The following is a 23,037-nucleotide window of genomic DNA, read 5'->3' on the forward strand; positions in this document are numbered from 1 at the left end:
GGTTGCCTGGCATTAACTGAGAGCCTCAAACACCTGCCTAATATTGGATCAGTGAAGTTTTTCTTAACTCTTCCCCTCTTGGGCAGCACATCTGGACCCACCCAGGACCCCGAGATTTCAGTGGTTCCACAGCACCATCTTTTGTCTAAAAAGGGAAGCATCATCATAGTTTATCCCTTCTGCTCTGGCCCAAGGGATGCTGGGAAGTACCTGCATATCCAAAACCAAACACCAAACCGTTGCCTTTGATTCCAACTTGTGAAGAACTCATGTGTTACTGTGTAGAACTGAGCTCCACAGGGTTTTCTTGACTGCGATCTCTATGGAAGCAGATTTTCAGCCCTTTCTTCTGTGGTTCTATTGGATGGATTTGAACCACCAACCTTTCAGTTAGTAGTTGAGCATAAACTTGTGTGCCACCCAGGGACCTCTGCATAGTTGACAGGGTGCATATTTCAGAACATTCTGCAAGCTTTACAATCAGCATCCTCTAACCTCTATCCCAACACTAGTCTTAACCCGATGTGGTGGTTTATGTTTTGTGTCCACTTAGCTAGACCATGGTTCTCAGTGGTTTTGCAGCAGTTATGTAATTATCCTCCATGTTATGATCTGATGGGAGCAGCCAATCAGTTGGAAGGGCAGTTTCCCTGGGGTTGTGGCCTGCATCCAATGTATGTGGATGTTCTGGAAAAGCACATTCTCTCTCTCTCGATCCTGCACTCATCTCATGATTGACCTCTGGTTCGTGGAGAAGCCTTCAGCCTGACACTTGACCAGTGGATTTGGGAGTTGCCAGCCTCCACAATTGTGTGAGCCACTTCCTTGAAATAAATCTTTCTATATATATTTATACATACACTTCACTGGTTTTGCTCCTCTAGAGAACCCAGCCTAAACTCCCTAACTCTATTCCTTCAACTTACCATGTTTAACATCCCTAATCTACTCATTCTACTTAAATCCTATGACATGTCTGACAGTTATCATCTAACTGGGATTTTCTTCCCTTAAAACCATGTCCTGAAAGGGAGAGGGATAGACCTGGGGATAGAAGGAAATAATACCTAGTCTAAAATAGGGGAAAAAAAAAAAAAACCAGCACTTCAGAGTAAGGTTTCTTTTTCTCTCCATTACTGAAGATATACCTAGATGCCCTTACGACCACCACACACAGGAGACCACCAAGGTAACTCGAGTAAACACATATACCTAGATGCCCTTACGACCACCACACACAGGAGACCACCAAGGTAACTCGAGTAAACACAGATCAGCTGAGGTCTGAGCAGGCATTTCTGTTACTGTCTAATGATTTCTATCCTCCAGCCAATAGCCACAGCACTTCAGGAGTTCTCCTTTGGTCTAGTCTCCTCCTACAAAAAAGTCAGCTGCTGTCCTAGTCTACTGCTTTCCCTGGGGAGTGGAGGACAGAGGAAGGCTCTGCTCAGGCTTCTAGGAGCAGCAAGGAGAGAGGAGATGTACGTGGTTTGTGCACAGGAAGGAGGTGGCCATGCCACGCTGTGGCTAAGCTGCTGGCACAGAGGTACACGGTCAAGTCCCCGGCTCCACAGACTGGGTCCTCAGCGTGGAAGACGTCCTGTCAGACTTCTCCACTGAGAACCGAGCCTCAGGCATCCCTGACGTGTCTGCTCCCTCCTTGTTTTGGAACTACATCAAAAACGCCAGATTCTGTCAGTAGCAGTAAAGGCAGTTGTGTCCCTGAGGGCTATGGCCTTGCCTCTCTTTGTGACACTGTGCCAGGGGCCTTGAAGACTCTGGTACCTATGTGACCTGAGGAGACAGACTCTGGGAACAGAATGGGGACAATGATGGGAATCGCCACACAGACACACACACCAAATATACACACCGTACATACCACTCACACACACACTCATGCATGCCCCCCATGCATAGCCACACATGCACACATATACACACAGGAAATACTTGGCGTCCAGGGACTCACCTGCCCCCAGGAGCCAGAGGGCCACCCAGTAGGTGACCCGGGAGCCCATGGTGGGTTCTGTATACCTGGAGGGTTTGCTGGGTCAGAGTCTTTGTCCTCATGAGCAGAGGAGGGAGACATCCTTCCCCACAGAAGGCAGATCATGTCACTGTCTCATCAGTCTCCAAGGCCTCCAGAAATGAGATCAGATTACAACACACTTTGACAACTGATTTGAATATGTACAAGCTCCTTTTTGAAAACATCACCTCATGGGTGCTGGCCCAGAGCCCCCGGACTGTCTGGACAGGAGACACACACAGCTCTAAGCTCATCTTTTCCCTCACCCCTCTCCTCGTCTGCCAGGCATGTTCACTGTGACCCACCTCCAGCACCTCAAATGCCTGACTGAGGACGATCCCATGGTCCATGTGTTCCTGTCTGCCATGGCCCCTCCACATTCCTGGCCACACTGCTCAGCATCCCCAGCCTTAGGCAGGGTGGGCACTGGGGGCTGACTCGGCTGGGCATGGATGAGCTTGAAGTCACTGGGGTATCCAGGGACACAGGAGACGAAGTGATGCCTGGGTCAGTGTCTGAGTCCGGAGCTCTTATTCCTTTTGCCTGTCAGAGACCAATGTCCCCTGGGTTCTCTCATCTCCATGAAGGACTCTCCCCAGGACCCACGGCAAAGCCCTTCTGTTCCAGTCTCCATGCCACAGAAAAGTTTCCTCTCCTCTTCTTTGTGGAAGGAGACTCAGGCTTCTCGTCCAGAAACAGTGGTGTGTAACATGCTCTAGAGAGTCTCCTGATGCTTCCAGAATCCACAAGGCTGTTACAGGGGTTTCAGCTCCTGATTTCACTGCTAGAAGAACCCCCAGGTGTTCCATGGTCACTAAAATAAGTCTACTTTCATTAACTGGAAACTGTAATTTCAAACTCCCTTTCTTTTGGGGGGAGCATGCGTGTCAGGTAAGGGGACCCAGGGCAGGACACATTGCAGCTCTGTGTGATTGCTGCTAGCCCAGAGACACGTGACTGAGTCCCATCCCCAGGTCTAGGCTGGCTGAGAGTGGCCCAGAGCTGCACCTAGCAGGAACAGTGGGCCCTGCAACTTTCACTCCAGCTCTGAGGCCCCGGGTCTGAGCCGGCTAAGGGGGCCTCGTGAGCCCTTTTTGTGAGGGGCTGATGTGACCCTGCAGCACTGTGGAGTAACTGCTGGCGCAGAAGTACACAGCTGTCTGCGAGGGGGAGGCCGACCCCAGCGTGAGGTGGAAGTGCTCCTTTTTTGATCTGGAGACGCTGTAACCCTCGGGGATCTCACCATTTTTAGTATCACCAACACCAAGAGAGTAGTGGATCAGCCTCAGCCCCAGTCCCGGGTCTTGTCGGTACCAGTACATGTACTCATGGTCCATGTTCTGGGTACATTGCAGGGTCAAGTTCTCTCCTGTCCTCGTGATTTTGTGCCTCGAGTTCTGGGTGATGCCAGCATTCGTGTGCCCTGTGGGGACAAAGACCAAAGCTGGTGCCAAAGGGAAAGGCTGGGGAAGGATCCGGAAGTCATAGGAGAGGGGAGGGACCTGCCCAGGACGCACCTGCCCCCAGGACAGCCAGGACCACAGCGCACAGGAGGCGCATGGCAGGGACAAGCTCTGGAGGGGTCCTTCTGAGATGTCACCCTCCTGCCCCAGCCTGGCCCCAGAGCAGCCTGTCCCAGTGGCCACGCCCCTTTTCCCTGCAACCTCCAGTCAAAATAAACACTCAGGCCAACAGCCCAGACTGGGAGGAGTGCACTGCTCTGAATTTGCACAAGTCCTGTGTGTAGATGAGTCTTTCCTGCCTTTGTGCAGAACAGTTTGTAACTCTGTATAAATTTCTACCTGAGGATGGAATTCCTCCTTGACTCACTGGCTTTTATTTACCTAACTCTCCCTGTAGTCCAGAATGTCAGGGGAGATCCTTGTGGCTTCCTCGTGCAATTTAAGACTCCTGTGTTCTGGAACTCTTTCAAGAGTCCTTTTCTCATTTGCTCGGTCATCCACCCTCCTGTTAACCCCCTTCCGACTGCAAAGACTCTCTCTGGAGTCAGGGCTCTAGATCCGAGAGCACCTCTTCAACCAGCACTCGGGAAGGTTTCACTCAATTCCTTATCAATTCACTGACTGGTGGGACTCCTGCCCACACCTAGCTAGATTCATCAGGGCACCTGCTTCCTGAGTGGTCGGCAGGAGAACGATCCCCAAAGATGTCCACATCCCAAGCCCTGGAGCCTGTGAGTGTATTAGACTTCATGGTGGGGGGTTAAGGCTTCAGACTAAATTAACGTTGCTAATCAGTGGACTGAGTTCCTGGTGGTGCAAAGGCTTAACACACTCAGGTGCTAACCAAAAGTTTGAAGGTTTTAGTCAACCCAGAGGTGTCTCCAAAGTAAGGCCTGGCAATCTACTTATGAAAAGTCAGCGACTGAAAACCCCACGAAGCCGTTCTACTCTGACTCAGATGGGGTTGCTGTAAGTCACAGACTACTCGGATGCAGCCAGATACTAATAAAATTGCCCATGTGTGTTTCCTTCTGGAATCTTCTCCAGGGAGCAGAGCTGGACCCTGCATGCACAGTAGTGCCCTGACCCCCTGCATTCTGTAATTCCCTGTGACTCGTGAGACAGAAGTTTCCACAGAAACAGGTAGATGTTTAGGATCGATATTGTACATTTAGGATTGTAGACCCTGGAGCTCCCGAGGCAAGATACAGAGTTACTTTCATTTTAAGTTTCTTATTTCATGCGATCCCAAATCCTGTAAAAAGTAGAGGGCACAAAAATGTGGCTTCAATAAAGGAAATGGACTAACAAATTCCAACCCTTTACGTCCTTTCTCTCCTGGTAGGCTGCACCATGAACAGGAAGACTCCTTAGCAAACCCCCCTTCCTCTCTGTGTGCAACAGGGAAGACTCCACTGGAACCTCCCACTCACACAAACCCAACAAAACCAGCTGCCACTGAGACAACTCCAACTCACGGTGACTCTGTGTGTGTCAGAGTATAACTGTGCTCCACAGGGTTTTCAGTAGATGTTTTTGCAGAAGTAGATTGCCAGGCCTTTGTTTTGACGTAGCTCTGAGTGGACTGGAACTTCCAACCTTTCGGTTAGCAGCTAAACGTGGTCACCTTTTGCATCCCCCAGGGACAGCTTCATGACATATGGGACACAGCCTATTCAGAACAACAGCTCCAGTGCAGAAAGGTGTGTCTTCGTCTTTTGTCACCTGTAGGATCCACGGAGGGTCTCTGCCCTGAAGTTGTCAGGGAGGCAGCATGATAATCCCACATGGTGCATGACCTATGACCTTCCTGTTCCTGCACAGCTGGGCCTGAAAAGGAGAAGCTGAAGCAGGGATAGTTCTGCAGGGGGGTCGGAAGGCCCACAGGTGCCTGAGGAATGGAGCCCAGTGTGCCTCCTCGCTTTGCTGTTTGTGACCTCTGCCTGCAGGAGAGTGGCTTCACCTCTGTCAGTAGTGGTTCTGCATCTGAAAAAACCGTCACACAGTCCTTCCTCAGCACACTTCTGTCAGCAGTGACACAGGTTACAGGGATGAGCAAAGAGAGTCTGGGGAGCCCTCGGCTCAGCTGGCCTGAGCTCAACCTGGGGGCCGCCCTCATTCTCACCATCACTTCCTAAGCTGGGCAGAGGGCTTCATGTACAGGGCGGCCAGTGCTCTGCAGGGCTGGGCAAGTTGCTGACACAGAGGAACACAGCCAAGTCCCCCACGCTCCAGGGCACTCAGGCTCAGCTCCGAGTGGTAGTCAGGTAGTCAGTTGGCCTGAGAACTGATGCCGGATGTCACCTTTGTCTCTCTCTTTCCTGTCATAATATTCTAGGAGGCAATGAGGGCCCTTGCCCTGGGTCTTCTGGTACCAGTACACAGAAAGGTCCCCAGAGAGGGGGGAACAGCTCAGCATCACCTGCTGTCCTTATGCTTTGCTCAGGTGTCTCAGGCACTGGGTGACTCCAGAACCCATTGGGCCTGTATAAGGGGGGACAGGGAAGAAGCTGAGGACAGAGTGCAGGGGGCCTGGCTGCAGCCATCCTCATGATTGGATTTGAACTTCGGGGATGGTAAAGGCAGGCTGATGCCTTCCCACCTGTGGCCAGCACTCACCTGCCCCAGGAGGCAGAGGTTCCCTCAGCAGATGAGCCTGGAGCTTATGGTGGGCCAGGCAGGATGGGCAGTGTTTCCCACTCAGGGTGGGGCGTCCTAGGCCTAGCACTCTAATGCTCTGCCCCCCTTTTCCCTGATAGGATCATTCTGTGATGTTGAAGCTGCCGCAGAGGCATCATCCACTCCTCCAGAGTTTCCCCATCCCTTGTAGCCTGCCAAGCCGTGGTTTCTGACTGAGGCTTGGCCTGACCGCACCTGCATTTGGTACTGAATCCTACACGTGTGCAAACCAAGATCTTGGTCCATGTGCAGAACTTGAAGAACCTTGGCCCCAAACTTGATCCTGGACCTAAACTTCAGCAGAGCGGAAGATGTTCTCTGGCACAGAGCTGCATCCGAGCCCATTTACAAAGCAAAAGTTTCCTTCATTTACAGATGACTCAACACCTGGATCTCCAGCTATGGACATGGGAGGGATCGGGGTGTCGAACCTTGGGCACACACCACATACATGCACATATCAGACACATGCATACAACACCCACATGCACACACCGCACGCCATATGGGACACACAGGCACACACATACACCACATACTGCACACATACACACATGTTCATAGGTCACACACATGCACACACCATATACCACATATCTCAAACATGTATCCACATGCATACACCACACTCCCGCACAGATACACACCCACATCCACACACAAACAATGGGATTACTTGGTGGTCTGAAGACTCAGCTGCATCCAGGAGGCAGAGGCCGTGCAGCAGAGGAGCCTGGAGCCCATGGCTGGTCGGGGCCCAGGGAAGGGAGAGGAGGGTCTCGTCAGGCAGTGTGCTGAGAAAATGGGACCTGGGCTCTCTTGGAATCGCTCAGTGATGTCATTGTCCCAGCCGGGCTCTTGGCTCAGGGCCTCCTCAGTGTACACAAGGGCACATCCCAGAATAAGGGAAATTTGGACATTTCTCCCAAGAGAGTGTGCTGTCTTTGACCTCCTCCCAAGACAGTTTGGACCTTTGAGCTCATGATTATTTCTAGTATGAAACAACTTCTCCTATGTTTTCAACTCTCCAAGTATTTCTGTCATTTACATGCTCAGGTTAAATCATTAGGGTACTTTCAGTGATTTGGGTGAGTATTTTAAATAAAATGGTCCTCCCCAAACCTCCAGAGTACGATCACCCAGCAAGGTTGATCTAGGATGAATGATTTTTAGATAGAAATACGGCACAACCACAGACGAGGCCCTCTTTAATGTACATGTTTTACGATGTGTTGTTTGACAAGGAAGAAGCACTGGGAGCAGAGTGCATCCTTTGTACCTGGGGTTCCTGCACAGAGAAGCTCCTCATCCAGGCAGATTGATGAAAGGGACCTTCCTCCAGAGACTACAGACAGAGGGCCTTGCCCTGGAGCTGATGCCCTGAATTTGGATTTCTATCCTACTAGACTGTGAGAAAATGAATTTCTCTATGTTATAGCAAAAAATAAAAGATGTGGTGGTTGAGAAAGTGGGCTTAATATCCCAAAGCCCTGGGCTAAGGGGGCATCCTGCCCCTTGTGGATGCCAGGGATTCAGCTCAACAAACCAGTGTTCTCACTGGAAGATGGGGCAACAACAGTGCCCTCTTCAGGGTCATGTGAGCTTTATTAGTAATTGTTCAGGAAGGTCCTGAAAAGCCCAGTGATGCCCAGCACACTGCAGCCAAGATGACTGCTTGAGTCCTAAGTGGAGTAGAGTTGATAAAGTGCGTGTTTGCTAATAAACCAAATATTAACAGTTATATAAATATTGTACGCTTGTAATCAGCTGCTTGGGGAAGTCTGCCTGCTCTTTTATGGTCAATTCCTGAGCTGGCAGAGGGCTTTGTGCACAGAGTAGCTGGGGCTCTGCAGGGCTGTGCAAGCTGCTGGCAGAGGAACACGACCAAGTCCCACCTATCAAGGGCACTCAGATTTAGCTCTGAGAAGAAGTCAGGGAACTGTGGGCCTGAGAACTGGTCTGAAGTATTACTTTTCTTTCTCTCTTTCTTGCTGTAATGCTAAAGTCGAAACTGGGGCCCTGCCCCTGCACTTGTTGATACCAGGATATAGAGAGGTACCCAGGGAGGGGGGAACAGCTCAGCATCACCTACTGTCCTGGTGCTTTGATCAGATATCTCTGGGACTGGGGAAGGGTGTGACTCCAGAACTCACTGGGCCTGTGGGGAAAGTGGCAGAGGTGAGCGCAGGAGGGGCTGATGGTGCACCTCCAGGGGAGGCCCAGCTCTGAGTGCAGAGACCAACTGTTCACAGGACTCATCTGCCCCCAGAAGGCAAAACAGCTCTGAGCACTGAGCAGCAGAGTCAGGAGCCCAGGGCCAGCCAGGCATGGGAAATATCACAGCTCAATGGGGCCTTGGACCTCTGGGGGTGAGAGCTGGTGTTCTCAGGCTCTTTTTCCTGATTGGAGGATGCCCTGTGACACTCCTGTCTGATGCCATTGTCCCTGCAGGCTGAGGCTTCCAGTGCCTCGCCATTCCACAGACTCTTGCATCATCTGAATAGTTTTTTACAGTGGGGGCCAAGTACACACACAGCATTTCTGGTGTGTCTCTGAGGCTTTGCTTCTCCGACTGCCCCTGTCCCACCTTCCACTCCTCCTCCCATGAAAGCCTGAAGTCCTCCATTCTAGAGTCAGAAGCCCGTGCCCTGCTGTGAGGGAGGATCCCTGACTAAACTCATCTCTCAGCGCTGGTCTCAACCAGGTTTGTGTTTAGACTACCTGTCCCAGGCAGCATTCCAGCCCTGCATGGTGAACTAGGATGTGGGCCACATAATTAAGTCCAAAGAAGTCTAAATTAAAAAAACCAAACCCATAGCCACTGAATCTATTCCGACTATGGATACCCTAGGTGTGCAGACTAGAACTGCTCCATAGGGTTTTCGTGGCTGTGGTCTTTACAGAAGGAGTCCCTTGGTCGCACAAACACCTAACAGCTTGATAACCAGCCAAAATGATGTCAGTTCAAATCCACCCAGAGAGACCTTGGAGACAGGCCTGGCGATCTGCTTCCAAAAGGTCACAGCCTTGAAAACCCTATGAAGCAGTTCTACCTTGCACACATGGGGTCACCATGAGTCAGAATCTACTCAACCACAGCTATCTACGTATCTGTGTATCCATGTATTTATCTATCTGTCTGTCTATTATCTCTCTGTCTATCTCCTATCTACATACCACTCTACCTACCACCCAACCACCTAGCCATCCATCCATCCACACACCCATCCATCCACCCATCCACACACCCATCCATCCACCCATCCACACACCCATCCATCCACCCATCCACCCATCCACCCACCCACCCCCCCACCCATCCACCCATCCGCTCCGCCACCCCCCACCCATCCACCCATCCACCCACCCACCCACCCACCCATCCATCCACCCACCCACCCACCCATCCATCCATCCATCCATCCATCCATCCATCCATCCATCCATCCATCCATCCATCCATCCATCCATCCATCCATCCATCCATCCATCCATCCATCCATCCATCCATCCATCCATCCATCCATCCATCCATCCATCCATCCATCCATCCATCCATCCATCCATCCATCCATCCATCCATCCATCCATCCATCCATCCATCCATCCATCCATCCACCCACCAATCCAAACATCTAGAAAAGGTCCCTAAGTGACACAGTTTGCTCATAGCTACTAACCTAGAGGTGGGTGATTCTAACCCAGCCACAGACACCTCAGAAGACAGGCCTGGTGATTTGCTTCTGAAAGGTCATGTAACTGTCTTGAAAACCCTCTGGAGCTGTTCTGCTCTGTAGACTTGGGGTCACCATGATTTGGAACCCACCCAACCACAAATAACAGGAACAATCTTTACAAAGGTGATTGACAGACCTTTCTTCGGCGGCACCCTGGGTAGGTTCAAACCACTGAACTTTAGGTTAGTAATCAAGTGCAAACCAGGGCACAGGGCGTTTGAGCTTGAGGGGTGCAGATTCCCCAGAAAGGCCTCTGTGACTCTACCATTCAGCACAGACTAGGCCCTCGGGGCTTGCTTCCCTCAGCCCCCCATGCAGTGGGCTCTGAGTGGTTTGTGCTGGCTCCCCCATACCCACCCAATTGGTGCCATGGAAGGCTGGCTCCCTGGTCCTTTCTCCTCTTCCTCATGGCTGAGTGAGGCTGAAGGGACATAATGGCAGGAAAAGAGAAGGTGGCAGGATGACCAAGAAACCTGGGTTATGGACTAAGCGGTTTCTTGGGATAGGGGACTTTCAATGCTAAAACCAGGCCTGTTCAGAGCAAACCAAGACATATGGTCACCCTAATTAGAAGTGGGAATGATTATACTATCTGTTTCCCTGGCTGGCTCACTTCTTGTGGGGCTTCATTTTATACTGGTTACTTTTCTCCCCTAAGGCCATCTTTCCTAACAGGCAGCCTTCTCCCAAAGCCACAATGCTCAGCTGCCAGGGAAACCATACCCTCTTCTCCTTCCTTCAGACCAACACAGGTAGGAACCACCCACCTGTGCTGGCCCTCTAGGGTACTTCTTCTTCCCCTGTCTAACCTGACCACAACTTTTCAAATAGTCCCTTCATTGCTTTTCCTCAATCCTGACAGGATCCTGACTAATAGACCTAAGCAAACAAGCAAATAAATGAAAACAACCAAACTCATTGCCAGTGAGTCAATTATGACACATGGTGACTTCATGTGTTACACAGTAGGACTGCTCCATTGGGGTTTCTCGGAAGGAATCTTTACAGAAGCAGATCACCAGATCATCACCATATCACTGGGTGGGTTCAAACCAACAACCTTCAGGTTAGTAGCTGAATGAAAACCACTTGAACCACCAAGGTCCCTACTCATACAGGTGAGAATGAGGCATGGAGAATATATTTTGTCTTTAAAAAAAGAACAACCTTTTTTAACAAAACAAAACAAAACAAAAAAACAACAAACAGCAGTTACAGTATTTTTAACAAAACCTGCAACATTCTGCTGAATGTGGCATTGACAGAGAATATTGAATGTACCTTGCAATGTCAAAAAAACAAGCAAATCTGTCTTGGAAGAAGTACAACCGAAATGTTCCTTAGAAGAAAGGATGGAGAGACTATGCCACACATAAGTTGGAGTTTTTGTCAGGAGAGACCAGTCTTTGGATTTGGGACTTGCCAGCCTCCACAATTGTGTGAGCCCTTTTCTTGAAATAAATCTTTCCATATGTCTTTATATATACCCATCACTGGTTTTGCTCATCCAGAGAATGAGCCTAAAACACCCAAACTCTATTCCTTCGAGTTACTATGTTTACTACCCCAAGCTCATTCTACTTAACTCCTGTGGCATATCTGACAGTTATCAACTAACTGGGATTTTCTCCCTTACAACCGCATTCTGAAAGGGAGAAAAATAGAATGAGGGATAGAAGGAAATAATTATCTAGTCTAAAATAGGAAGAAAAACCCAGCACTTGAAGTAGAAGGAAATCCTTTTCTCTCCGTTACTGAAGATATACAAAAAATCCCTGTCCTCTGCCACACACAGGAGATCATCAAAGTAACTCCAGTAAACACAAATCAGCAGAGGGTTGGGCGGATATTTCTGCCACCTTCTAATGATTTCCATCCACCCACCTACAGCCAAAGAGCTTCAGGAGTTCTCTTGTGGTATGGCTTCCTCCTACACAAAGGTCAGCTTATGTCCTAGTCTACTGCTTTCCCTAGGGAGTGGAGGACAGAGGAAGACTCTGCTCAGGCTTCTAGAAGAAGCAAGGAGAGAGGAGGAGTATGTGGTTTGTGCACAGGAAGGAGGTGGCCATGCCACGCTGTGTCTAAGCTGCTGGCACAGAGGTACACGGCCGAGTCCCCCGGCTCCACAGGCTGGATCCTCAGCGTGGAAGACGACCCCTCAGGCCTCTCCGCAGAGAACCGATCGTCAGCCATCCCCGATTTGTCTGCTTCATCTTTATTCTGGAAATAAGTCAGGAGCACCAGGCCCTGCCCCAGGGTCTGTCGGTACCAGAAAAGGCCAACATGACCAGAAATTGGATCACACGTGAGAGCTACAGCCTGGCCCTTCTTTGTGACCCTGTGCTTGGGGGCCTGGGAGACTCCAGCACCTGTTTGACCTGAGGAGACAGATGCTTGGGACAGAATGGGAACAGTGATGAGAATCAGCACACAGACAGACTGACACACATATCACACACACCACACATACACTCACCACATACAGCCACACACAAACCACACATGCACACACACACACCGTATAGGGACACACACCACACACACACGCATACACACAACACACACACACCACGGACACGGGCATAAAACTCATCACATACACTACACAAACACACTCCCCACCGACATCACACACAACGCTCACACACATGACACACATATACCTCACACTCACAGCCCATGAAAGCACACACCATATGTACCACACACACATGCACACTCACACATACCCCCATGTGCACACACACACACACTGGAACTACTTGGTGTCCAGGGACTCACTTGCCACCAGGAGGCAGATGGCTGCCCAGCAAAGGAGCCTGGACTCCATGGTGGGTCAGGCAGGACTGGAGACGTTGCTGGGCCAGGGACTTTGTGCACATGAGCAGAGAAGGGGGTGTCCCTTTGCCCACAAAGCAGGTGATATCACACTCTCATCAGACCCCATGGCCTCGGGATCATGTGACCATATTATAACACACTTAGATGAATGATTTGAATATGTAACACCAGACTCTCCTGAGAGGCTCCCCGAGCAGAATGGCGCAGGCGCAGTGCACGTGCTGCATCTGTGGGTCGATGGAATGCAGGGTGAGGATGTTCAGCTGGAAAGCTGACACGATGTTCTGCAGATCAGAGATTTGAACGGAAGTATGCAACCGAAAATCACCCTTACATAGGTAATAGCTGAAGACTGAGAAAATAAACAATAATTCATGCACGACATTGAAAGTGAAAAGACAAATGAATTGAGGAGGCATCCCTAATTAAAAAAAAAAAAAAATCCTGTTTCTGTTGATTCAATGCTGACTAATGGCTACCCCACAGGACAGGGCAGAATTCCCCCACAGGATTTCCAAGGCTGTAATCTTTGAGGAAGTAAATTGTTATGTCTTTCTCCTGTGAAGCAGCTGGTAGGTTCTAATAGTTAAGCTTTTGGTTAGCAGCCGAGCGCTTAATCACTGTACCACCAGGGCTCCTCAACATTCCTAATAAAAACCCACATTGAAAGACAGCACAAGACCAGGCAAAGTTCCGTTCTGTTGGACGTAAGGTTAGTCCTAAGTCAGAGCCCACTCAATGACCACTCACAAGAACAGGACTAAAGCGGTCCTCAAAGGACACTGAAAAGAACCAAGTCAGAGATGCAAGAGCCTAACCAGAATCAACTCATCACTGGAGTTCGGGAAGAAAGGAGTTTCCAGGAGGGGAGTGAGATTAACGTGTTAATTCACAACCTCCTGTGGAAGACAAGTGAGAAGGCAGGCAGGACCTGCAACAAGGCTCCTAGGAGTCGGATTGGGAGAAAAATGGATGTGTGTGCCTAGAAAAGAGGTGAACACAGCACTCTACCTCTGTTACTGCACAGAAGAGAAGGGTGAACCCCCAAGCCAATGGGGCAGAAACTATCAGAGGCATTTTTAGCGTGTGGACCTTACTTTATAGCAGAGAAGCAGCGTTTGTGCCTCCTGTAGGTCTTGGGATGCAGCCACCTACCTGTGTCTCAGGCCCAGGGCACAAGCTAATGGCATCGCTTCTGCTTTTGCTAGCAGCTTTTGCTGTCCTAGGATCTTGGTGATAACAGTATGATGCAGACTATGAGGGAAAACTCAGAAGCTGGAGTCAGAAGCCAACTCTTTGCTTTAACATCCCTTGTAGCATACAAAATAAACCTAATCTATGCCACTGGTATTCAAATATCAGCAGGGTCATCCATGGTGGACAGGTTTCAGCTGAGCTTCCAGCCTAAGACAAACTAGGAAGAAGCGGTCTATTCTGACAAGAATCCGCCAGTGAAAGCCTTTGGAATAGCCATGGAACACTGTCTGATATACTGCCAGAAGATGAGCCTCTCAAGTTAGATGGCACTCAAAAGACTAGTGGGGAAGAGCTGCCTCCTCAAAGTAGAATTGACCTTAATAACGTGGGTGGAGTCAAACTTTCGGGACTTTCATTTGCTAATATGGCACTACTCAAAATGAGAAGAAACAGCTGCAAACATCCATTAATAATCAGAACCTGGAATGTACAAAGTATGAATCTAGGAAAATTGGAAATGGCCAGTCAAAAATGAAATGGTAGGCATAAACATCAACATCCTAGGCATTAGTGATCTGAAATGGACTGATTTTGGCCAATGCGAATAAGACAATCATACAGTCCACTATGTCGAGAATGACAACTTGAAGAAGGGCGCTGTTGCATTCATTGTCAAAAAGAACATTTCGAGATCTATCCTGAAGGACAACACTGTCAATGATAGGAAAATATCCATGCACCTACAAGGAAGACCAGTTAATACAATTATTGAAATTTATGCACCGACCACTAAGGCCAAAGATGAAGAAATTGAAGATTTTTACCAGCTTCTGCAGTCTGAAATTGATCGAACATGCAACCACGTTGCATTGATACTTGCCGGTGATTGGAATGTGAAATTTGGAAACAAAGAAAAAGGATTGGAGTTGGAAAATATGGGCTTGGTGATAGAAATGATGCCAGAGATTGCATGACAGAATTTTGGAAGACCAATGACTTCTTCATGGCAAATATCTTTTTTTTTCTACATAAACGGCAACTATACACATGGACTTCACCAGATGGAATGCACAGGAATCAAATTGACTACATCTGGGGAAAGAGATGATGGAAAAGCCCAATATCATCAGTCAGAACAAGGCCAGGAGCCGACTATGGAAGAGGCTATCAACTGCTCTTACACAAATTCAAATTGAAACTGAAGAAAATTAGAACAAGTCGACAAGAGCCAAAGTACAACCTTGCGTATATCCCACCTGCATTTAGAGACCATCTCAAGAATAGATTTGATGAGTCAAACACTAATGACCAAAGACCAGACGAGTTGTGGAATGAAACAAAGACATCATACATGAAGAAAGCAAGAGGTCATTAAAAAGACAGGAAAGAAGGAAAGGACCAAAACAGATGTCAGCAGAGACTCTGAAACTTGCTCTTGAATGTCGAGCAGCTAGAGTAAAAGGAAGAATTGCTGAAGTAAAAAGAACTGAACAGAAGATTTCAAAAGGTGGCTTCAGAAGACAAACTAAGGTATTATAATGACACGTGTGAAGAGCTAGAAATTGTAAACCAAAGGGAAGAACACGCCTGGCATTTCTCAAGCTGAAAGAACTGAAGAAAAACTCAAGCCTCAAGTTGCAATAGTGAAGGATTCTATGGGAAATATATGAAATGACACAGGAAGCATCAAAAACAGATGGAAGGAATATACAGAGTCACTATATCAAAAATAATTAGTCAACATTGAACCATTTTAGGTGCTTGGTAGAGACTTAGGTGACAGTCTCTGGGTGATAATTCTCGTAACTGATTATTTCCAGGTCAAGGCTGCTGTCTGCTCCATCTATTAACATTTCTCCTGGGCGGTTTGCATCCTTGTAGGTGTTGTAGTTTGCAACTGAGATTTGTTTTCCCTCCAGAGAATTTTTGCCTGATAGGTGACAGTGGTGGTTCTTCCTCCTCTATTTCTTCTCCTCTTTCTCTCCTTCCTCCTCCTCTTCTTCCTTAGAACCCCTTCTCCAATGCAGAGTTGGATTAACCTTCACCCAGGGTATCAGGCCCAGGCCCCTGTGACTGCAGCAGTGACAGTGTGAGGCCCAGTGCACCGAGTTCAGGGTAGACCCAACCTATGGTTTCTCATCTTCCTCTCTTTGTACTTCCCTCTGGCATCAAGGCTGTGGGGCCACAGTTCTCCCCCTGTGGTTCTCATTAGCAATTTGAGGGGCCTCCCACCTCCCTCAGGGCTGTAGGTAGCCTAGCAGTAACTGAGAGCCTGAAACACCTGCATAGTACTGGATCAGTGAAGTTTTTCTTAACTCTTCCCCTCTTGGGCAGCACATCTGGACCCACCCAGGACCCCGAGATTTCAGTGGCTCCACAGCACCATCTTTTGTCTAAAAAGGGAAGCATCATCGTAGTTTATCCCTTCTGCTCTGGCCCAAGGGATGCTGGGACGTATCTGCATATTCAAAACCAAACCCCAAACCATTGCCTTTGATTCCAACTTGTAAAGAACTCATGTGTTACTGTGTAGAACTGAGCTCCACAGGGTTTTCTTGACTGTGATCTCTATGGAAGCAGATTTACAGCCCTTCCTTCTGTGGTTCTATTGGATGGATTTGAACCTCCAACCTTTCAGTTAGTAGTTGAGCATAAACTTGTGTGCCACCCAGGAACCTCTGCATAGTTTGCAGGGTGCATATTCCAGAACATTGTGCAAGCTTTACAATCAGCATCCTCTAACCCCAATCCCAACACCAGTCCTAACCCGATGTGGTGGTTAATGTTATGTGTCAACTTGGCTAGACCCTGGTTCTCAGTGGTTTGGCAGAAGTTATGGAATTATCCTCCATTTTGTGATCTGATTGGAGCAGCCAATCAGTTGGAAGGGCAGTTTCCCTGGGGTTGTGGCCTGCATCCAATATATATGGATGTTCTGGCAAAGCTCCTACTCTCTCTCGATCCTGCATTCATCTCGTGATTGACCTCCGCTTCCTACAGAAGCCTACAACCTGCCACCTACCCTGCAGATTTTGGATTCACCAGCTCCTGCAACCACGTGAGTCAGGGGAAGCCTCCTGCTTCACACCTGACTGGTGGATTTGGGACTTGCCAGCCTCCACAATTGTGTGAGACCTTTCCTCAAAATAAACTTTTCTATATGAATTTATACACACACTTCACTGGTTTTGCTCCTCTAGAAAACCCAGCCTAAAACACCCTAACTCTATTTCTTCAAGTTACCATGTTTAACATCCCTATTCTACCTATTCTACTTAAATCCTATGACATATCTGACAGTTATCATCTAGCTGGGATTTTCTTCCCTTAAACCATGTTCTGAAAGGGAGAGGGATAGACCTGGGGATAGAAGGCAATAATATCTAGTCTAAAACAGGAAGAAAAACACAGAACTTGAGAGTAGGATTTCTTTCTACGTCCATTACTGAAGACACACAAAAGTGCCCTACCCTGGCCACACATGAGACATCAAGGTAACTCGAGTAAACCAGCTCAGCAGAGGACTGAGCAGACAATTCTGTTACCATCTAATGATTTCCATCCACCCACCTAGAGCCACAGCACTTCAGGAGTTCACCTGTGGTCGGGCCTCCTCCTACACAAAGGTCAGCCTATATCCTAGTCTACTGCTTTTCCTGGGGAGTGGAAGACAGAGGAAGGCTCTGCTCAGTCCTCTAGGAGTGGAAAGGAGAGAGGAGGAATATGTGGTTTGTGCACAGGAAGGAGGTGGCCATGCCGTGCTTTGGCTAAGCTGCTTGCACAGAGGTACACGTTCGAGTCCCCTGGCTCTACAGGCTGTATCCTCAGTGTGGAGGAGGACCCATCAATCCTCTCCAGGGAGAACTGAGCCTCAGGCATCCCCACATGTCTACTGCATCACTGTTTCAGACATTGTTTCAAAGCACCAGGCTCTGCCCCAGGGCCTGTTGGCTCCGGTAGAGGCGGTTGTGTCCCACAACTGGATCGCTTCTGAGGGCTATGGCCTGGTCTCTCTTTATGACCGTGTGCCTGGGGGCCTGTGAAACTGCAGCAAAATGTGACCTGAGGAGACAGACGCTGGGAAAAGGATGGGGACAGTGATGAGAATCATCAAACAGACAGACAGACATACACACACCATTTATGTTCACATACACACACTCACACATACTCCATCCACACTCTAGAACTACCTGGCATGCAAGGGCTCACCTGCCCCCAGGAGGCAGAGGGCCACCCAACAGGGGAGCCTGGAGGACATGGTGGGTCAGACAAGACCGTGGGATTTCCCGGTTCAGGGTCTTTGTGAACACGAGCAGAGGAGGGAGTGTCCTTTTCCCCAAAAGGCAGATGAAGTCACTGTCTCATCAATCCCTGCAGCCTCAGGATCATGGGATCATATTATAACACATATGGATGGATGACCTATTTGAATATGCATAAGCTCCTTTTTAAAAACATGGTCCCATGGGTGCTGAACCAGGACTCCAGGGCTGTCTGGACAGGGAGACCCCACACCATGTCTATAAGCATATCTTCTCTCTTACCACTTGCCCCGTCTGCCAGGCACGTTCATTGTGACGCACCTCCAGCACCTCAAATGCCCGACCAAGGACGATCCCATGGGCCAGGTGTCTGTGTCTGCCACAGCAAATCCATCCTCCTGGCCACACTGCTCAGAATCTCCACCCTTAGGTAAAGCGGGCACTGGGGGCTGACTTGGCTGGGCCGGGACGAGTTTGAAGTCACTGGCGTATCCAGGAACACAGGAGAGGAAGTGATGCCTGGGCCAGTGTCTGAGTCTGGAGCTCCTATTCCTTCTTCTCGTCAAAGACCTACATCACCTGTGTTCTCTCATCTCTATGAAGATCTCTGTCCCTAAGGCCCACAGCAAAGCCCTGCCACTCAAGTCTCCGTGCCACAGAAAGGGCTCCTGTCATCCTCTTTATGGAAGGAGACTCAGCCTTATCATCCAGAAACACCACTGTGAAATACGCTCTAGAGCGTCTCCCTGTGCTTCCAGAACTCGTGGGGCTGTTACAGTGGGTTCAACGCCTCATTTCACTGCTAGAAGAACACCCAGGTGTTCCATGGTGACTAAAATATGTCCACTTTCATTAACTGGATAGTATAGTTACAAACTCCCTTTCCTCCAGGGGAAGCGTGGGAGCAGGGTTGGAGAAGGCCTAGCATTTGGGAGCCAGGTGAGAGGCTCGGGGGCAGGATACACTGCAGCTCTGTGCATTTCCCATCACTAGGTCCTGGCTGGCTGAAAGGCCCTGGAGATGGACCTCAGCAGGTACAGATGTCCTTGCATCTGCCACCCCAACTCTGAGGTCCCCAGGCTGAGTAGGCTGTGAGGGCCTCCTGAGCCCTTTTTGTGAGGGGCTGGGGTGGCCGTGCAGTATAATGGAGGCACTGCTGGCACAGAAGTACACAGCTGTCTGTGAGGGGACCGCCGACTTCACCGTGAGGGGGAAGTGCTCCTTGTTTGGTCTGGAGACACTGTACCCATCTGGGATGTCACCTTTGCTGGTATTATCAACATCGGTAGAGTAGTGGATCAGCCGCAGGCCCAGTCCCGGGGTTCACGGTACCAGTACATGGAGTAGTGGTTCATGTCCTGGGCACATTGCAGAGTCACAATCCCTCCTGTCCTTGTGATCTGGTGCCTCGGGGTCTGGGTAATGGCAGCATCCATGTTCCCTGTAGGGATAGAGACCAAAGCTGGTGCTGAGGCCACAGGAAAAGCCTGGGGCAGGATTGGGAAATTCCAGGATAGGGGAGGATCCTGCCCAGGACCCACCTGCCCCCAGGACAGCCAGGACCACAGTGTACAGGAGGCGCTTGGCAGGAATGGACTCTGGAGGGGTCCTCTGGGATGTCACCCTCCTGTCCCAGCCTGGCCCCAGAGCAGCCTGCCCCAGTGGCCACGCTCCTTCCCCCCAAACCTCAAGTCAAAAACAAACATGCATCCAGTAGCTCAGAGTGGGAGGAATGCAGTCCTCTGATTTGCACAAATCTTATGAGGAGATGAGTCTTTCCTGGCTTCCCGCAAACAGTTTGTGGAATTCCTCCTTGACTCACTGGCTTTTATTTACCTAACTATCCCTGCAGTCCAGAGGTCAGGGGAGATCTTTGGGGCTTCCTGGTGCCATTTATGACTCATGTGTCCAGATATTCCTTCAAGAGTCCTTTTCTCATTTGCTTGGTTGCCCACCCTCCTCTTCTCCTCCTTTCACCTGCAAAGACCCTCTCTGGAGTCAGGGCTCCAGATCCCATGGGACCTCTTCCAGCAGCACTCAGGAAGGTTTCACTCAGTTCCTTATCCATTCACTGACTGGTGGGACACCTGCCCACACCTAGTTAGATACATCCGTGCACCTGCTTCCTGGGTGTGGTCGGTAGGAGAATGGTCCCCAAACATGTTTACATCCCAGTCCCTGGAGCCTGTGAGTTTATTAGATTTCTTGGCGGGGGGATTAAGGCTGTAGAGGGAATTAAGGTTGCTAATCAGTGGACAGAGTCCTGGGGGTGCAAATGGTTAACACCCTCAGCTGCTAACCAAAAGTATGGAGGTCTGAGTGCACCCAGAGGTGCCCCACAAGTAAGGCCTGGCCATCTGCTTCTGGAAAGTCAGCCTTTGAAAACCCCATAGAGCAGTTCTACCCTGACACACATGGGGTCGCTATGAGTCAGAGTCAACTTGAAAACAGCTGGTAACTGGAGAAATCGCCCATGAGTGTTTTCTTCTGGAACCTTCTCCAGGGAGCAGAGCTGGACCCTGCATGCACAGTAGTGCCCTGACCACCCGCATTCCGTGATTGGCCTGTGACTCACGAGACAGAAGGTTCCACAGGAACAGGCAGATGTTTAAGGTCAATATTGTACATTTAGCATTGCAGACCCTGGAACCCCAAACAAGAAAGAGGCTATGTCATTTTAAGTTCCCTTTCCTATTTCATGTGATCCCAAATCTTGTACAAAGTAAAGGGCACAAAAATGTGGGATAAACAACGTAAAATAACTAACGAATGCCAATTCTTTAAGTCCTTTCTCTCCTGGTAGGCTGCACCATGAACAGGAAGATTCTTTAGCAAGTCTGCCACCCGGCCCCCCACATGTGCATCCAGGAAGGCACTGCTGGAACACTCTCACTCACACAAACACAACGAAATCAGGTACCATTGAGTGTGTGTCAGAGTGTAACTGCGCTCCTTACGGTTTTCAGTGGATGATTTTTCTGAAGGAGATGGCCAGGCCTTTCTTTTGAGGAAACTCTGAATGGACTGGAACCTCCAACCTTTCTGTCAGCAGCTGAGCTCTGTCATTGTTTGTACCCCCAGGGACAGCCTTCATGGAAGATGACACAAGCCTGGGACTGAATGATGGCTCCAGGGCAGGAGGGTGTATCTTTCTCTCTTGTCACCTGTAGGAATCACGGGGGATCTCTGCCCTGAAGTTGTCAGGGGAGAGGCATGTCAATTCCATGTGGTACATGACCTACGACCTTCCTGCTCCTGCACAGCTGGGCCTGGAAAGGAGAAATGAAGGCAGGAACAGTTCTGCAGAGTGGGGTCGGGGGACCCACAGGTGCCGGAGGAACAGAGCCCAGTGTGCCTCCTCGCTCTGCTGTTTGTGATCTCTGCCAGCAGGAGAGTGGGCTCACCTCTGTCAGTTGTGGTTCTGCAGCTGAACAAACCATCACACAGTCCTTCCTCAGCACACTTCTGTCAGCAGTGACACAGGTTACAGGGGTGAGCACAGTAAAGAGCGCCTGGGGTCCCCCAGCTTCGCAGCCCTAAGCTCAGCCTGAGGGCTGCCCTTGCTCTCACTGTCACTTCCTGAGCCAGGCAGAGGGCTTTGTGAACAGGGCGGCAGGGGCTCTGCAGGGCTGTGCATGCTGCTGGCACAGAGGAACATGGCTGAGTCCGCCACCTCCAGCTCACTCAGGTTTAGCTGTGAGTGGTAGTCAGGGAACTGTTGGCCTGAGAATCGATGGGGAATATTGCCTTTCTGTCTCTCTTTCCTGTCATAATATTGAAGGAGGAACTGGGCCCTGGCCCCAGGCCTGTTTGTACCAGTACACAGAGAGGTGTCCAGAATGGGGGGAACAGCTCAGCGTCACCTGCTGTCCTCGTGCTTTGATCAGGTGTCTTGGGGTCTGGGTGACTCTGGAACCCACTGGGCCTGTGTGGGTAGGGGGACAGAAGCTGAAGACAGAGTGCAAGGGGCCCGGCTGCAGCCTACTTGTGTTCTTGAACTTCAGGGATCATAAAGGCAGATGGGCACCTTCCCACCTATGCCCTGTACTCACCTGCCCCCAGCAAGCAGAGGGTCACCCAGCAGAGGAGCCTGGAGCCCATGGCAGGTCCGGTAGGACAGGTGGTGTCTCCCTTCCAGGGTTTTGGCCCCCTTCCTAGAGCTAGTGCCCCTCTTGTGATTGGAGATGGAGCTGTGACGTCACCTCCCTGACACCACTGTCCCAACTGGCTAGGGCACCCATCCTCCCTGCCAACCCTCGCCCAGTTGTCCCAGGACCCCAGCCCCTCCCCCTGGCCGCTCGTACCGAGCGGACTGGAGGGTGGGTCCAGGCCTGAGGCTCCAGGCCACCTGTCTGTCCCCAGGGCCTCTCTGCTCTTCTTCCTCTGCTGGTCCCTAACAGGGCATCCAGGTGGCGCGCCACAGCCCTGCTCTTTTCCCTTCTGGCAGTTCAAAGTCTCCCTAAGGCTGATGTTCATGGCTTCCCACTGGGACAGAACACCTGCACCTTAGCCTCTCTATGTGTCTGCCATCCAGCCTCTAGGTGATGAAAGGACCACAGAAGATTCTCCTTAACGCCCCCTTGACAGGCAGCCCTCTGTCAGCCCCGCCCCCGACTTTGGGGATCAGTGGTCCCACAGCACTCCCACGTGGACTTCTGTGCACAGCTAAGACTCTGCCTTTCTGCTGACATAGCCAAAAAAAAAAAAAAAAAAAATTGCCATTGAGCCTATTCTGACTCATACCAATTGTACAGAACAGAGTAGAACAGCCCTTAGGTTTCCAAGGCTGCAATCTTTACAGAAGGAATAATTTATATGTTCAA

General features: G+C 49.9%; 1 pseudogene and 2 gene segments (V, D, J or C); all 3 read right to left on the reverse strand.

Annotated features, from left to right (window-relative positions):
- Nucleotides 1-3,102: 3,102 nt before the first annotated feature.
- Nucleotides 3,103-3,592, reverse strand: LOC126082159 (T cell receptor beta variable 6-2-like). The segment is given in 2 exon segments: nucleotides 3,103-3,455; nucleotides 3,550-3,592. Coding segments are annotated over 2 exon segments (396 nt in total).
- An 8,320-nt stretch (nucleotides 3,593-11,912) lies between these two features.
- LOC126082160 (T cell receptor beta variable 7-8-like) lies at nucleotides 11,913-12,823 on the reverse strand. The segment is given in 2 exon segments: nucleotides 11,913-12,304; nucleotides 12,693-12,823. Coding segments are annotated over 2 exon segments (441 nt in total).
- Nucleotides 12,824-19,135: 6,312 nt separating this feature from the next.
- On the reverse strand, nucleotides 19,136-22,363 carry LOC126082161 (T cell receptor beta variable 6-4-like; annotated as a pseudogene).
- Nucleotides 22,364-23,037: the final 674 nt, after the last annotated feature.

This window comes from Elephas maximus, chromosome 8 (genome assembly GCF_024166365.1).
Source record: "Elephas maximus indicus isolate mEleMax1 chromosome 8, mEleMax1 primary haplotype, whole genome shotgun sequence".
NCBI classification, from domain to species: Eukaryota; Metazoa; Chordata; class Mammalia; order Proboscidea; family Elephantidae; genus Elephas; species Elephas maximus.